The sequence below is a fragment of the Taudactylus pleione genome, unplaced genomic scaffold (assembly GCF_031769625.1).
Source record: "Taudactylus pleione unplaced genomic scaffold, aTauple2 ptg001330l, whole genome shotgun sequence".
NCBI lineage: Eukaryota > Metazoa > Chordata > Amphibia > Anura > Myobatrachidae > Taudactylus > Taudactylus pleione.
The window spans coordinates 1,051,328-1,067,439 of record NW_028285730.1 but is presented as its reverse complement, the minus strand read 5'-3'; the positions used below and the strand labels follow the sequence as shown (position 1 = coordinate 1,067,439).

Below are 16,112 nucleotides of genomic sequence, written 5' to 3'. Positions count from 1 at the left end.
ATGGCTTTCCCCAGACACCTACATATACTGTCACATACACTGATATAACAGCCATGGCTTTCCACAGACACCTACATATACTGTCACATACACTGTAATAATAACCATGGCTTTCCACAGACACCTACATATACTGTCACATACACTGATATAACAGCCATGGCTTTCCACAGACACCTACATATACTGTCACATACACTGTAATAACAGCCATGGCTTTCCACAGACACCTACATATACTGTCACATACACTGTAATAATAACCATGGCTTTCCACAGACACCTACATATACTGTCACATACACTGTAATAATAACCATGGCTTTCCACAGACACCTACATATACTGTCACATACACTGATATAACAGCCATGGCTTTCCACAGACACCTACATATACTGTCACATACACTGTAATAATAGCCATGGCTTTCCACAGACACCTACATATACTGTCACATACACTGTAATAATAACCATGGCTTTCCACAGACACCTACATATACTGTCACATACACTGATATAACAGCCATGGCTTTCCACAGACACCTACATATACTGTCACATACACTGATATAACAGCCATGGCTTTCCCCATACACCTACATATACTGTCACATACACTGTAATAATAACCATGGCTTTCCACAGACACCTACATATACTGTCACATACACTGTAATACTAACCATGGCTTTCCACAGACACCTACATATACTGTCACATACACTGATATAACAGCCATGGCTTTCCACAGACACCTACATATACTGTCACATACACTGATATAACAGCCATGGCTTTCCACAGACACCTACATATACTGTCACATACACTGATATAACAGCCATGGCTTTCCACAGACACCTACATATACTGTCACATACACTGATATAACAGCCATGGCTTTCCACAGACACCTACATATACTGTCACATACACTGTAATAATAGCCATGGCTTTTCACAGACACCTACATATACTGTCACATACACTGTAATAATAACCATGGCTTTCCACAGACACCTACATATACTGTCACATACACTGATATAACAGCCATGGCTTTCCACAGACACCTACATATACTGTCACATACACTGATATAACAGCCATGGCTTTCCACAGACACCTACATATACTGTCACATACACTGATATAACAGCCATGGCTCTCCACAGACACCTACATATACTGTCACATACACTGATATAACAGCCATGGCTTTCCACAGACACCTACATATACTGTCACATACACTGATATAACAGCCATGGCTTTCCACAGACACCTACATATACTGTCACATACACTGATATAACAGCCATGGCTTTCCACAGACACCTACATATACTGTCACATACACTGTAATAATAACCATGGCTTTCCACAGACACCTACATATACTGTCACATACACTGATATAACAGCCATGGCTTTCCACAGACACCTACATATACTGTCACATACACTGTAATAATAACCATGGCTTTCCACAGACACCTACATATACTGTCACATACACTGATATAACAGCCATGGCTTTCCACAGACACCTACATATACTGTCACATACACTGATATAACAGCCATGGCTTTCCACAGACACCTACAATTACTGTCACATACACTGATATAACAGCCATGGCTTTCCACAGACACCTACATATACTGTCACATACACTGATATAACAGCCATGGCTTTCCACAGACACCTACATATACTGTCACATACACTGATATAACAGCCATGGCTCTCCACAGACACCTACATATACTGTCACATACACTGATATAACAGCCATGGCTCTCCACAGACACCTACATATACTGTCACATACACTGATATAACAGCCATGGCTTTCCACAGACACCTACATATACTGTCACATACACTGATATAACAGCCATGGCTTTCCACAGACACCTACATATACTGTCACATACACTGTAATAATAACCATGGCTTTCCACAGACACCTACATATACTGTCACATACACTGATATAACAGCCATGGCTTTCCACAGACACCTACATATACTGTCACATACACTGATATAACAGCCATGGCTTTCCACAGACACCTACAATTACTGTCACATACACTGATATAACAGCCATGGCTTTCCACAGACACCTACATATACTGTCACATACACTGTAATAATAACCATGGCTTTCCACAGACACCTACATATACTGTCACATACACTGTAATAATAACCATGGCTTTCCACAGACACCTACATATACTGTCACATACACTGATATAACAGCCATGGCTTTCCACAGACACCTACATATACTGTCACATACACTGTAATAATAACCATGGCTTTCCACAGACACCTACATATACTGTCACATACACTGTAATAATAACCATGGCTTTCCACAGACACCTACATATACTGTCACATACACTGATATAACAGCCATGGCTTTCCACAGACACCTACATATACTGTCACATACACTGTAATAATAGCCATGGCTTTCCACAGACACCTACATATACTGTCACATACACTGTAATAATAACCATGGCTTTCCACAGACACCTACATATACTGTCACATACACTGATATAACAGCCATGGCTTTCCACAGACACCTACATATACTGTCACATACACTGATATAACAGCCATGGCTTTCCACAGACACCTACATATACTGTCACATACACTGATATAACAGCCATGGCTCTCCACAGACACCTACATATACTGTCACATACACTGTAATAATAACCATGGCTTTCCACAGACACCTACATATACTGTCACATACACTGATATAACAGCCTTGGCTTTCCACAGACACCTACATATACTGTCACATACACTGATATAACAGCCATGGCTTTCCACAGACACCTACATATACTGTCACATACACTGATATAACAGCCATGGCTTTCCACAGACACCTACATATACTGTCACATACACTGTAATAATAACCATGGCTTTCCACAGACACCTACATATACTGTCACATACACTGATATAACAGCCATGGCTTTCCACAGACACCTACATATACTGTCACATACACTGATATAACAGCCATGGCTTTCCCCAGACACCTACATATACTGTCACATACACTGTAATAATAACCATGGCTTTCCACAGACACCTACATATACTGTCACATACACTGATATAACAGCCATGGCTTTCCACAGACACCTACATATACTGTCACATACACTGATATAACAGCCATGGCTTTCCACAGACACCTACACAAACTGCCTCTTAAAGTAGAATGTCAGTGGCATAAATCTTAATTCAAATGACTTCCTCACATACTGTAAAATAGGAATCCAGCCATCTGTCATCCTAACCCTCTGTCCCACGCTCACTGTCCCCCCCATCCGTGTCACCCCTGTCTGTTTGCCCATCCCCTTTAGAATGTAAGCTCTCATGAGCAGGGCCCTCTATCCTCTTGTGCTTATCCTTTCTTTACTTATATTATTTGCTCTATACTCAAAAGCACCTAACCCGTGACGATTGCCATCCTGCTTCTGTTGCAGCAGTGTTTATATACCATTTACTGATCTTGTAGTGTCTTAAACTGTATGACACTGTTTTCTTGTTCTGCTCAACTGTCTATGTACTATGTTTGTGCACTATGTTTATGTACTATGTAAGGCGCTGCGGAACCCTTGTGGCGCCATATAAATAAAGGATAATAATAATAATAATAATCCTGTGTGTTCATGATAATGCATCAGTGAGCCCTATAGAGAAATGCGGATGATGTATTACACAGGATCTCCCCCCAGTGGTGAGTATATGGAAGTGCAACACAACCATCTGCACACATGCATGATTCAAAGCTACCTTACAGAAAGGCGCAAACCGCCGAGTTTGAGTTTTGGATATGGATTCATCTTCGTGTCTTTGTTTTGGTTTCTGATAAAAATCAATTAAAAAAATCAATAAAAAAAAACAGCTAAAATGTCTGAATTGAAAACCCAAGTTCAGTTTTTAAATCCGAGTTCCAAACCGGCAAAATATCCAAACAGGGACTCTGGGCCTGATTCAGACCTAGCGTTTTCCTTGGTGGTGGAAAAGTTCAATTTTATACCACTTTCAGACAGAAAAATCCCAAAAACCCGGGTTTTGCCGTATCGTTCAACCCGGGAAGGACCTGGGAATTTGCTCCTAACCCCCTTTCACACAGCACATAATTCCTGGGAAATTCCCGGGTAGACCCCTTTCACACAGAACCCAGATTATCCCTACAATATACAGTGTGTCATAATAAATGGACTGCTTTTATGGCACACAGCGATGAGGTCATGAAACGTGGGTGGTGTCTGCTCACTGCATACATACAATGACATAGTATAGACGACACAAGTCTTGTTTTGCAATCCAATTTTTTTTATTTGAAAGCCTCATGTTATGTACGTGTTATGTCACATGTAACACCTGCTGTATTACATCTTTTAAAGTGCTTCTTTTATTTTTCAACAAATATGCATTAGCCATTAACAACATGGCCTTAATGCATTCAACAATTTAAATATATATATAACGACAATAGAAAAATAGGTTGTGCTGTCATGGAACTGAAAAATATAATAGGGGAGGCACCCCAACTATTAGAACTGTGCGTCAGGGCCAGCCTTAGAAACGACACATGCACAGTATACATTTGGTAATACAGTGGCCACACATGGGAGAAAGCTCACGAATGGCCTGTTATGTGCAGTATACAAATTTTTAAATACAAAAAAAATGGAGGTAATGTGTGTACATTCTAAATTATGTACACCCCCATATATATATATATATATATATATATATATATATACACGTAGCTGACTTAAAGGGCACCCACACATTGCCCTAAGCTCTTGCCAGGCCTGTTAGCGGCAGGATAAACAATATTGTCAAAAACAACAAGCTTCAACAAAAAAGAAATATAATGTAGACAGCAAACATGTAAAACATCATACAAGTCTACAACTGTCTGTAGGTAGTGCTGACAATAGTGCTAAGTGCCATCTGAATAACTATGCACTGTGCCATCCTGTGTATTAATCCCCGTGCTATCTGCATAAATATGCACAGTGCCATATTGATTAGTATTTCCTGTGCCGTCAGGACTATTATGCACAGTGACATGTGGAGTGCTAGGCACTGTGCCCTCTGGACTGGTATTGGCATGTGGACTGCTCTGTACAGTGACATGTGGATTACTATTCCCTGTGCCATCTGGATAACTATACACTGTGCCATGTGGAATAGCATGAGGTGGATTGGAGGCAGGGCCGGTTCTATGGTTACGCATGGTACGCGGCCGCGTAAGGCGCCACGTAGTGAAGGGCGCCGCGGCCGCGACCATGCAGATTTCAGTGGTGCAGACTGTGTCTCTGTGACACAGTCTGCACCGCGCGTGTAGCGCTGACCGGACGGAGTTCGGTCAGCGCTACACAGTGCCAAACACACAGCCGCCGGAGCCGGCAACTGTGTGTTTGTTTCAGCAGCTGATGAGAGTCTGTCAGACTCTCATCGGCTGCTGTAGCTCCCACTGCGGGAGCCATCTTCCGGCTCCCGCAGTGGGTAATGGGAGAGACGTCGTCTCTCCCATGATGCAAAGCGGCCCTGGAGAATGGTCGGGAGTAGCGGATATCGGCGGCGGGAGCAGGAGCGGGGGGTTCAGGTAAGTGGGTTTTTTTTGTTTTGTTTTTTATAACGTGTCTCTCTACTGGGGGGGGCTACAAGGGGGGATTACTACTGGGGGCACTTGAAGGGGGATTACTACTGGGGGCACTTGAAGGGGGGGATTACTACTGGGGGTACTTGAAGGGGGGATTACTACTGGGGGCACTTGAAGGGGGGATTACTACTGGGGGCACTTGAAGGGGGGATTACTACTGGGGCACTTGAAGGAGGGTTTACTACTGGGGGTACTTGAAGGGGGGGATTACTACTGGGGCACTTGAAGGGGGGATTACTACTGGGGGTACTTGAAGGGGGGATTACTACTGGGGGCACTTGAAGGGGGGGATTACTACTGGGGCACTTGAAGGGGGGATTACTACTGGGGGTACTTGAAGGGGGGATTACTACTGGGGGCACTTGAAGGGGGGGATTACTACTGGGGCACTTGAAGGGGGGATTACTACTGGGGCACTTGAAGGGGGGATTACTACTGGGGCACTTGAAGGGGGGATTACTACTGGGGCACTTGAAGGGGGGATTACTACTGGGGGTAATTGAAGGGGGGATTACTACTGGGGGAACTTTGAAGGGGGATTACAGGGGGCACTAGAAGGGAGGATTACTACTGGGGCACTTGAAGGGGGATCACTACTGGGGGCACTTGAAGGGGGGGATTACTACTGGGGGCACAGGAAGGGGGGATTACTACTGGGGGCACTTGAAGGGGGAGATTACTACTGGGGGCACAGGAAGGGGGGATTACTACTGGGGCACTTGAAGGGGGGTTTACTACTGGGGGTACTTGAAGGGGGGGATTACTACTGGGGCACTTGAAGGGGGGATTACTACTGGGGGTACTTGAAGGGGGGATTACTACTGGGGGCACTTGAAGGGGGGGATTACTACTGGGGCACTTGAAGGGGGGATTACTACTGGGGCACTTGAAGGGGGGATTACTACTGGGGCACTTGAAGGGGGATTACTACTGGGGGTACTTGAAGGGGGGATTACTACTGGGGGAACTTTGAAGGGGGATTACAGGGGGCACTAGAAGGGAGGATTACTACTGGGGCACTTGAAGGGGGATCACTACTGGGGGCACTTGAAGGGGGGGATTACTACTGGGGGCACAGGAAGGGGGGATTACTACTGGGGGCACTTGAAGGGGGAGATTACTACTGGGGGCACAGGAAGGGGGGATTACTACTGGGGCACTTGAAGGGGGGCTTACTACTGGGGGTACTTGAAGGGGGGATTACTACTGGGGTACTTGAAGGGGGGATTACTACTGGGGGAACTTGAAGGGGGATTACAGGGGGCACTAGAAGGGAGGATTACTACTGGGGCACTTGAAGGGGGATCACTACTGGGGGCACTTGAAGGGGGGGATTACTACTGGGGGCACAGGAAGGGGGGATTACTACTGGGGGCACTTGAAGGGGGAGATTACTACTGGGGGCACAGGAAGGGGGGATTACTACTGGGGCACTTGAAGGGGGGCTTACTACTGGGGGTACTTGAAGGGGGGATTACTACTGGGGTACTTGAAGGGGGGATTACTACTGGGGGAACTTGAAGGGGGATTACAGGGGGCACTAGAAGGGAGGATTACTATTGGGGCACTTGAAGGGGGGTTTACTACTGTGGGCATTAGAAGGGGGGACTACTGGGGGCACTTGAAGGGAGGATTACTATTGGGGCACTACTACTGGGGGCACTTGAAGGGGGGCTACTACTGGGGGCACTTGAAGGGAGGATTACTACTGGGGGGGGGACTACTACTGGGGGCACTACATGGGGGGGAAACCTCCACTGGGGGAAAATGGGGGCACAAGGGGCACTGCACAGGGGGGACCACTACCGCAGGCACTGCATAGGGGGGGCGCCAAAAAACCTACTCGCTTACCAAAAAATTTGGGCTAGGGCCGGCCCTGATTGGAGGGGTTACTTTGCAGAAATGGTAGCCCTCTGCTATGCTGTTGGTAATTTCTAACAGGACCCTCAGAGTACTGAGGAGGATACATTACATAAGGTTGTGGAGTGTGTAACCCTGGGGCCTATTCATTAAACCTAAAAATTAGATGGAGATAATTAGGTTTAGAACTCGCATGGAGTTCTACCTAATTATAGGTGGAATTCATCATTCCTCCTCTCCATAACTATCTATTCCGAAAAGCTGTCATTTTTGCGATGACAGCTTTTCGGGAAATAGATACTTTTCCTGCCTACACTACCTTATCACATCTGGAAACAGTGCTGCGCATGCGCTGTTACATCTGTAAAACCAGCGCATGGTAGACTTACCCGACTTACCTGTCCGCGCAGCAGCCTCCGGCTCCGTCCTGCTGGTGTCATGTGGTTCCCCAGCAGACCACTTGACAGATTAGAAAAAAAAAAAAAACTTTTTTTTTTTTTGTCTAAACTTTCTTGTGCTCTGCTGGGGAGCCACATGACAGACCAGCCTCCGGAGCCTGAGGACGGAGCAGAGCGCCGGAGGGACTCGTCGGGGGACCTGCACACGCGGATACAGGTAAGTCGTTTCTGCTATTCGCCACCTTACAGTGGCGAATAGTAACTGCATCAAATTCCGAAAATTCATAATTTTCGGAATTTGATGAGTACCACAATTTCCACATCCCCATACTAATGTACCCATACTAATGTATGGGGAGTGTGGAAATGAACGCAGTGGTACTTAGCAAGGAGATATCTGTGATATCTCCTGTGCTAAGTCTGTTCATGAATACCAAAATAACGTTATTTAAGGAAAATGTCCTTAAAAAACAAGAGATATGGTAAGAACTTACCTTTGTTATCTCTGTTTCTACGAAGTCCATAGGGTCCACAGGGTTGACCTTGGGGTATAGCTTGGATCTGGATCCACGGGCACCATACAGTTAAAGCTTTAGCTCCCAGGATGCACTTGGGTCCTCCTCTATACCCCGCCCCTGAGCCACAGGCACCTCAGTTGGTAAGTAGCCTAGGCCGAAGGAGGAGACTAAACAGAGAGAAGGAAGACTGGAACACACAAGAAACCATACTCACAGAAATGGGAGACGGAAACACCGGTGACCAGTACCACAGCCCATTTGAAGCCAGGTGCGTCAGGGCGGGCGCCCTGTGGACCCTATGGACTTCGTAGAAACAGAGATAACAAAGGTAAGTTCTTACCATATCTCTTGTTTTCTACTTCAGGGTCCATAGGGGGTCCACAGGGTTGACCTTGGGGATGTCCCAAAGCAGTTCAACTAAGGGCGGGGACGCTCCTGAGCAGAAAGGAGAATCCTGCGCCCGAAGGATGCATCCTGAGAGGCAAAGGTGTCAAACGCATAAAACCTCAAAAATGTCTGAATTGAAGACCAAGTGGCCGCCTTACACAGCTGAACAGCGGAGGCACCACGTCTAGCAGCCCAAGAAGGGCCTACAGACCGAGTGGAATGAGCCTTAACCGAGGCTGAAACAGGCAAAGGTTCCTGTATATAAGCCTCCCCAATAACAGAACAAAGCCAACGGGCTAAAGTTTGTTTGTTGGCAGGCCAAGCCCTCTCATGAAAACCAAAGAGGACAAACAACGAATCAGACTTCCTAACAGAGGCCGCCTGTTCAACATAAATTCTGAGAGCCCGGACCACGTTCGGCGAAGCCTCGCCAGCCGTAAGACCCAGAGCCTGAAAAGCTGGTACCACAAGTTCCTGATTTATGTGGAACTTAGAGACTACTTTAGGCAAAAACTCAGGACGGGTGCGAAGCACAGCCCTGTCCTGATGAAAAATCAGGAAGGGGGGGCTACAGGAAAGTGCCCCCAACTCGGATACCCTCCTGGCCGAAGCAAGAGCCAGGAGAAACACAGTCTTAAGTGTTAACCACTTGAGGTCCACCGACTCAAGAGGCTCAAAAGGAGGTCCCTGCAGGACCCGAAGTATCACCGCCAAGTCCCACGGAGCCACTGGAGGCACAAAGGGAGGCTGGATCCTCAGCACACCTTCGTTGGAACCACACTGACAGGGCCGATACATGAACTTTTAGGGAAGCAAGCCGTAAGCCCAGGTCAAGACCTGACTGCAGAAATGCCAAGATCCTAGAAACTCTGAACACCTGAGGGTCATAGCTTCTAAACTCGCACCATTGAAAGTAAGTGTGCCACACTCTGTGGTAAATCCGTGCAGAGGCAGGTTTACATGCCCTAAGCATGGTACTGTTGACAGAGCTTGAAAAGCCCCGGGACCTTAAGACGGCGGTCTCAAGAGCCATGCCGTCAAAGACAGTCGACCCAGATCCGGGTAAAGGCAGGGATCCTGAGACAGCAAATCCCAACATTGAAGCAGAAGGTACGGAGCGTCTACAGACAGGCTCCTGAGATCGGAGTACCAATGACATCCGGGCCACGCTGGAGCCACCAGCAGAAACGTGCCTCCGTCCCGTTTGATCTTTCTGAGTACCCGAGGGAGCAGGGAGATTGGAGGAAACAGATACGCTAGGTGAAATGACCATTTCACTGACAACGCATCCACTAGGCTTGCGCCCGCGTCCCTTGTCCTTGAGCCGTATATGGGCAACTTGAAATTCTGACGAGAGGCCTTCAGGTCCAATTCCGGCAGTCCCCACTTGTCCACGAGAAGTTGAAACACCTCTGGATGAAGCAACCATTCCCCGGGATGCACGTCGTGACGGCTGAGGAAGTCTGCCTCCCAAATGACGACTCCCGGGACGAAGACTGCCGATATTGCTGGAAGGTGGCACTCCGCCCAAGTCAGGATTTGGGACACTTCCGACATCGCAGTTCAACTGCGAGTTCCTCCCTGGTGATTTATGTATTCCACCGTGGTGGCGTTTTCTGATCGCACCTGAACTGCTCTTCCGAGAACGGTGCCTGACGCCAGAAGAGCACGGTACACTGCCCGTAGCTCTAGAATGTTTATGGGAAGGACGGCCTCCTCCGCCGGCCAATGGCCCTGAAGAGACAATGAGCCGGTCACTGCCCCTCAACCCCGGAGACTGGCATCTGTCGTGAGCAGAACCCAGTCCGGAATCCAAAAGGGGCGACCCTGGCTGAGATGAGCTGACTGCAGCCACCACGCCAAGGACCGGTGCACTTCCGGGGACAATACCAGCATCTGGGGTCGGATCCGGCGGGACAACCCGTTCCATTCCACAAGAATCTGCCCCTGCAGGGGTCTGGAATGGAACTGGGAAACTCCACCATGTTGAATGCCGACACCATGGACCCCAGGACTCATAGCCGAATGTATTGACACCCTGCCACTGCTTAGGCAACCGTGTATCCTCAGTTGTAGGGAGGATACCATTACCAGAGTCAAGAAAATCCTTTGTGGACTGGAGTCCAGAAGTGTTCCCAGATGGACCACCCGTTGAGATGGGATCAGAGACGACTTCTTCCAAATTATTAACCACCCATGTGCTTGAAGACAAGCAATTGTCAGGTGTAGATGATGAAGAAGCACCTCCGGGGAACTCGCCAGCAGCAGCAGATCGTCCAGGTACGGCAGCAGCCGTATACCCTGACCCCGAAGGTGGGCAGCCATGACTGCCATCACCTTGGTGAAAACCCTCGGAGCCATGGAAAGAACGAAAGGCAACGCCCGAAATTGGTAGTGATGGTTTAGGATAGCAAACCTCAGGTACCGCTGATGTGCCGGTGCCACGGGCACATGGAGATAGGCGTCCTGGATATCGAGGGACACCATGAAGACCCCGCAAGTTACCATCCTGAACCTGGGAACTCTGAGGTACTTGTTCAGAGACCTTAAATTCAGAATAGGGTGATGAGACCCATTGGGTCTCTGCACCAGAAACAGAGATGCGAAGCTTTGGACTCGTCCAGCGAAGGACTCGTGCAAAAAAATTGGTGGGGCGGCCTGCACCGAAACGACAGGGCGTACCCCTGAGAGACTACTTCTCGAACCCAAGCATCCGTGGTGGTACTGGACCAACACTGGGCGAATCTGAGAAGTCGGACTCCCACTCTGGGGTCCTCCAGGGAGAGGCCCGTCCCGTCAGGCAGCAGGTTTATCCTCCTGCTTGGAAGAGGGGCGCCAAGCATTCCATATGCTTCTTGGGTTTGGATGAGGCTTTGGTCGCTGAATGTCTCGGGAAGGACTGGCCCTTGGCCTTACCCTGAACCCGAAAGGACCGAACGGCAGTGCTCCTCACCCTAGCCGGCGCAGAAGCCGAAGGGAGGAAAGCCGACTTGGACTTAGCCAAGGTATCCACTATTTTGTCCAAATCTGGACCAAATAGCAAATCTCCATTAAAGGGGAGAGCCTCCAGACCCTTTTTAGAGTCCGCATCAGCCCTCCAGGACCGCAGCCACAAGGATCTCCGAGCAGACGCAGCCGAAACTCTAGAGGTTAACATGCTTGCGTCCAATGACGCTTCCCCAATATAGGAAGCGGCATCCCTCATTTGTACCACTAATGCTCTCTGAACACACGGAACATCGTCCGTAAGAGAATCCTCCAAGGCATTGGCCCAGTTCTCAATGGCTTTAGCCACCCAGGAAATGACCAAGGACGGGCGCGCCACCGCTCCGGAGAGCGAGTAAATGGACTTCAAACAAATCTCCACTTTCCTGTCCGTTGGATCCTTTAAAGAGGAAATAGACGGCAATGGTAGCGTAGCGGTTTTAACCAAGCGAGTGACAAGTGAATCCACCGCTGGTGGAGTCTCCCATTTCCTGCATTGATCCTCAGGAAAGGGATAATGAGAAGCCAACCTTTTCTGCGGTTGGAATCTCTTGCTGTTTAATTGCCAGGCCGCCGCCATATGATCCGCCAACTGATCGGACAGAGGGAACACATTAGAAGTAACCTTTGCTTTCTTGAAGTCAGGAAACTTCGACTTAGGGACCGGTGCCTCCTCTTCTATATTGAGAATAGCCCGCACCGCCCTGACTAATGCTGGAACATTAATGGAGGACCTAGGCTCAACCTCCTGTCCCACAGCATCCAAATCAGAACCCTCATGGACCTCTCCATCATCTGAAAAGGGATCCGATTCTGATACCTGCGCAGTGAGTAAACTCACAACAGGCCGCTAGGTCGCCTTCTGTGGCACATCACCCTGCAAAAATGACTGAAAAGCCGAGGATGAAGCCGCCAAACTCTGTACCGAGTTGGAGAGAACATCCACCCAAGGCGGAGGTGCCGACTGAGGGAAGCTCTGAAAGGCACCACAGACTGTTGTGATACAAGGGGAGGCTGGACATACACAGGCAGCCCCGAATACTGTCTCACAGTCTGGGCCCCGGAGGGAGACCGCAATACCTGCGGAATATCCGGGGAATGGGAGATAGAGTGCTGGGACAATGCCCCAGAAGGGGTCACTGTAGGGATCGACATCTGCAATAGATGTCAGCACTTGTGAAAACATCGCCCAAGGGGGTCCTGCTGTATAGGGGGTATAGAGGGGCCTGGTGCCAGCTGGCACTGCCCGCAAAGACCATCCTGAGATAAATCCCCCCCATTAACACCAGCAGAACAGCGTCTGCAGGAAAGCAACACAGGAGCCCCGGAGTGCTCAGTCTCCTCATCAGACATGATACAGTAATTATGCAATAAATACTTATCAGCAGAGGACATACGGTGTTAACACCCTCGCACTCACCAGCATGCAACACAAACAGGCCCAAAAATATGGTACTGTGTAGCACACAACAGTATGTGACTGACCTCACAAATACATGATTTATAAAAGTGGTTAATAGAAAAACGCCCCTCCCCCACACACCTTCGGGCTGTAGGAGAAGCAAAGGGATAGACATAAGCTGACAGCAATTAGAAAATAAGTACAGACAGCAGCACTAGCAAAGTCACATACAATGCAGGAAGATTGTACTTACTGCACCAATCGCTACCCTCAACCACCCAGATTCAGTGTCTGGGGGGAGTTATAGCGCTGTGTACACTGTCCTTTTGGTGGGGAGAGGTACACAGGGGGACCTGACCATGCACCTGCCTGGGAGCCTGCGTTAGTCGGAGAGCTCTGAGGAGGAGTGGCCAGCAGAGGAGCAGCTCAGCGATGCCAGTACACGAGAAAAGGCGCGCTGAGCTGAGGGGAGGAGCCGCTAAACCAGGGAAGGCTGCCTCCCCTGGCTAGTATTTAACCCCAGGGATGCCGGTTCCACCCCGGAACTTATACCCTGGTGGTCCAGCGGAGCGCGGGGTATGCCTGCATGAGGGGGAGCCCGCCGCCGCTACTAGCGCCGCCGGTCTGTCCCCAGAGACCGGCAGCAACTGACTGCATTTATCCCCGCGAGCGGCACTAAGAGCGCTGCTCGCAGCTTACCTGTTCCCCGTAGAGTCCGGCAGCAGTCAGAGGGAGGTCCCGGAGCCATGCTAGGACTAACTCCGGGGTCCCGCTGCGATCCCCAGAGCAGTACTGGCGTCACAGCGCCAGCGGGGTGTTGGAGCGGCAGCGTGGACGTCCAGAAGGACAGTCCTATGCTGCCGCATTAAGTGTAAAACACGAGAGAAAAAATAAAAAACTTTTCTTCTGTAAAAATAAAGCGTAGGGGCCCCACTGCACAGGGCAACCGACTTTGGCCGGCACCAAACTGAAACTGAGGTGCCTGTGGCTCAGGGGTGGGGTATAGAGGAGGACCCAAGTGCATCCTGGGAGCTAAAGCTTTAACTGTATGGTGCCCGTGGATCCAGATCCAAGCTATACCCCAAGGTCGACCATGTGGACCCCCTATGGACCCTGAAGTAGAAACGTTATTTTAGTGTTGATGAATAGGCCCCCCAGACACTAGACCGTTAAGGAAGGACATCTGTGCCTCTCTGTTTTCACGTGAAATTCGTTCGTGTAGACCAACAAGCTGACTGACAAATGAATTTTGTATCTCTCTTTCATTGTGAAAGAAGCGCTGGAGTCGGGTATCCTCCTGTGCCCGGAATTCAGCATCGGAATCTCGCAGCCGATTTACCAGGATTCTGGTCATTGTGCGCGTTGCTAGCTCCATCTTGGAAGTTTTTTTCTTCCGCTCTGGTACTTCAAAGACAAGGAATAGAAGAAAAGAAAAAATACATTTACAAATGAATTCAAAGCCGTAATGTAAACACATATGTGCTTGTGGCCTACTGCACACTAGCTTCACATTGCAACAGATACATTGAGTCTGGATTTCAGCATAGTAAGATCAGCATAGTCATACTATAATGACAAGTCAACACAGGACAATGTTAACATCCCAAAAATAGTGGGTGCATAGTAACTTACTGTTCCTGCGCAATGTCGCATTCTCAGTCTGTGCAGGAGTTGGCGTCCCACTCGCACTGCTTCCACTCGCCTCAACCACACCCTCAAGTGTATTGGTGTCTGGGACCCCCGTGGCAGCCATCGGATCTGTGTCACTTATCTCTGTGATGTCATCAGAGAGTATTGGTGGTGTCATTGGGCAGGATTGGCTGTTCTCCGGGGTAACACTTCGTGAAGATGCACAACTAGACGATGATATGGCAATGGGATTAACCAGTGCAGAATTGCCAAAGACTTCATTACACTGATCGTAGTAAACCCATTCCATTCTGGCAGCACCACTTTGCCGCCTGTCATGGTCGTGAACTTTGTTGTAGTATTTGCGTAGAGCTTTCAGTTTGTTCACTACCTGCTGCTGGGTCCGCACAATGCCCCTTGAGGTGAGGACCTTAGCTATGTTTGTGTAGACTATCGCGTCCTTCACTGCGCCACTGATCTGTTTGCGGATCTCCTCCTCCCCTCTGACTGCCAGCAACTCACGGATCTCCTCATCCTTCCAGTGCGCCATGCTTCTCTCTCTCTCTCTCCTTTTCTGCAGCACAATTGTGACATCAGACGCCAGCACCACTACCACGCCCGCTCAGCCAATCAGGGAGACCCAGCCGCTCAGCCTGTGCACCGCCATGTCAGCCAATAAGCGCTGTTTACTAGGCCCGGAATTGAAAAACCCGGGTCGGCGCCTTTCAGACAGCCGCCAACCCATGTAAGACCCGGGAAAAACCCTGGTAAATACCTGGGTCATAGTACCGGGAACCAGGTCCCGTGTAGACCCTTTCAGACAGAAAAAAAACCCGAGTCAACCCGGCAAGAGCCGGAAAATTACCGGGTTCTTTTCTCTGTCTGAAAGGGGTATTAGTCTCATCTGACCAGAGCACCTTCCTCCATACATTTTGGGAGTCGCCCATATGCCTTTTGGCAAACTCATCTTATTTTTATCACTAAGTAATGGCTTTTTTCTGGCCACTCTTCCAGAAAGCCCAGCTCTATGGAGTGTACGGCTTATTGTGGTCACGTGCACAGATACACCAGTCTCTGCTGTGGAACTCTGCAGCTCCTTCAGGGTTACCTTTGGTCTCTGTGCGGTCTCTCTGATTAATGCCCTCCTTGCCCGGTCTGTGAGTTTTGGTGGGCGGCCCTCTCTTGGCAGG

General features: G+C 48.9%; 1 protein-coding gene across 1 annotated transcript; it reads right to left on the bottom strand.

Annotated features, from left to right (window-relative positions):
• Nucleotides 1-14,460: 14,460 nt before the first annotated feature.
• On the bottom strand, nt 14,461-15,472 carry LOC148443133 (uncharacterized; the record flags this gene model as incomplete). The annotated part of the gene is made up of 2 exons (XM_088463186.1): nt 14,926-15,472; nt 14,461-14,706 (listed from the first exon to the last, which is right to left on the bottom strand). Coding segments are annotated over exons 1-2 (793 nt in total), but the record flags the coding sequence as incomplete, so codon positions are not given.
• Between the last annotated feature and the right edge of the window lie 640 nt (nt 15,473-16,112).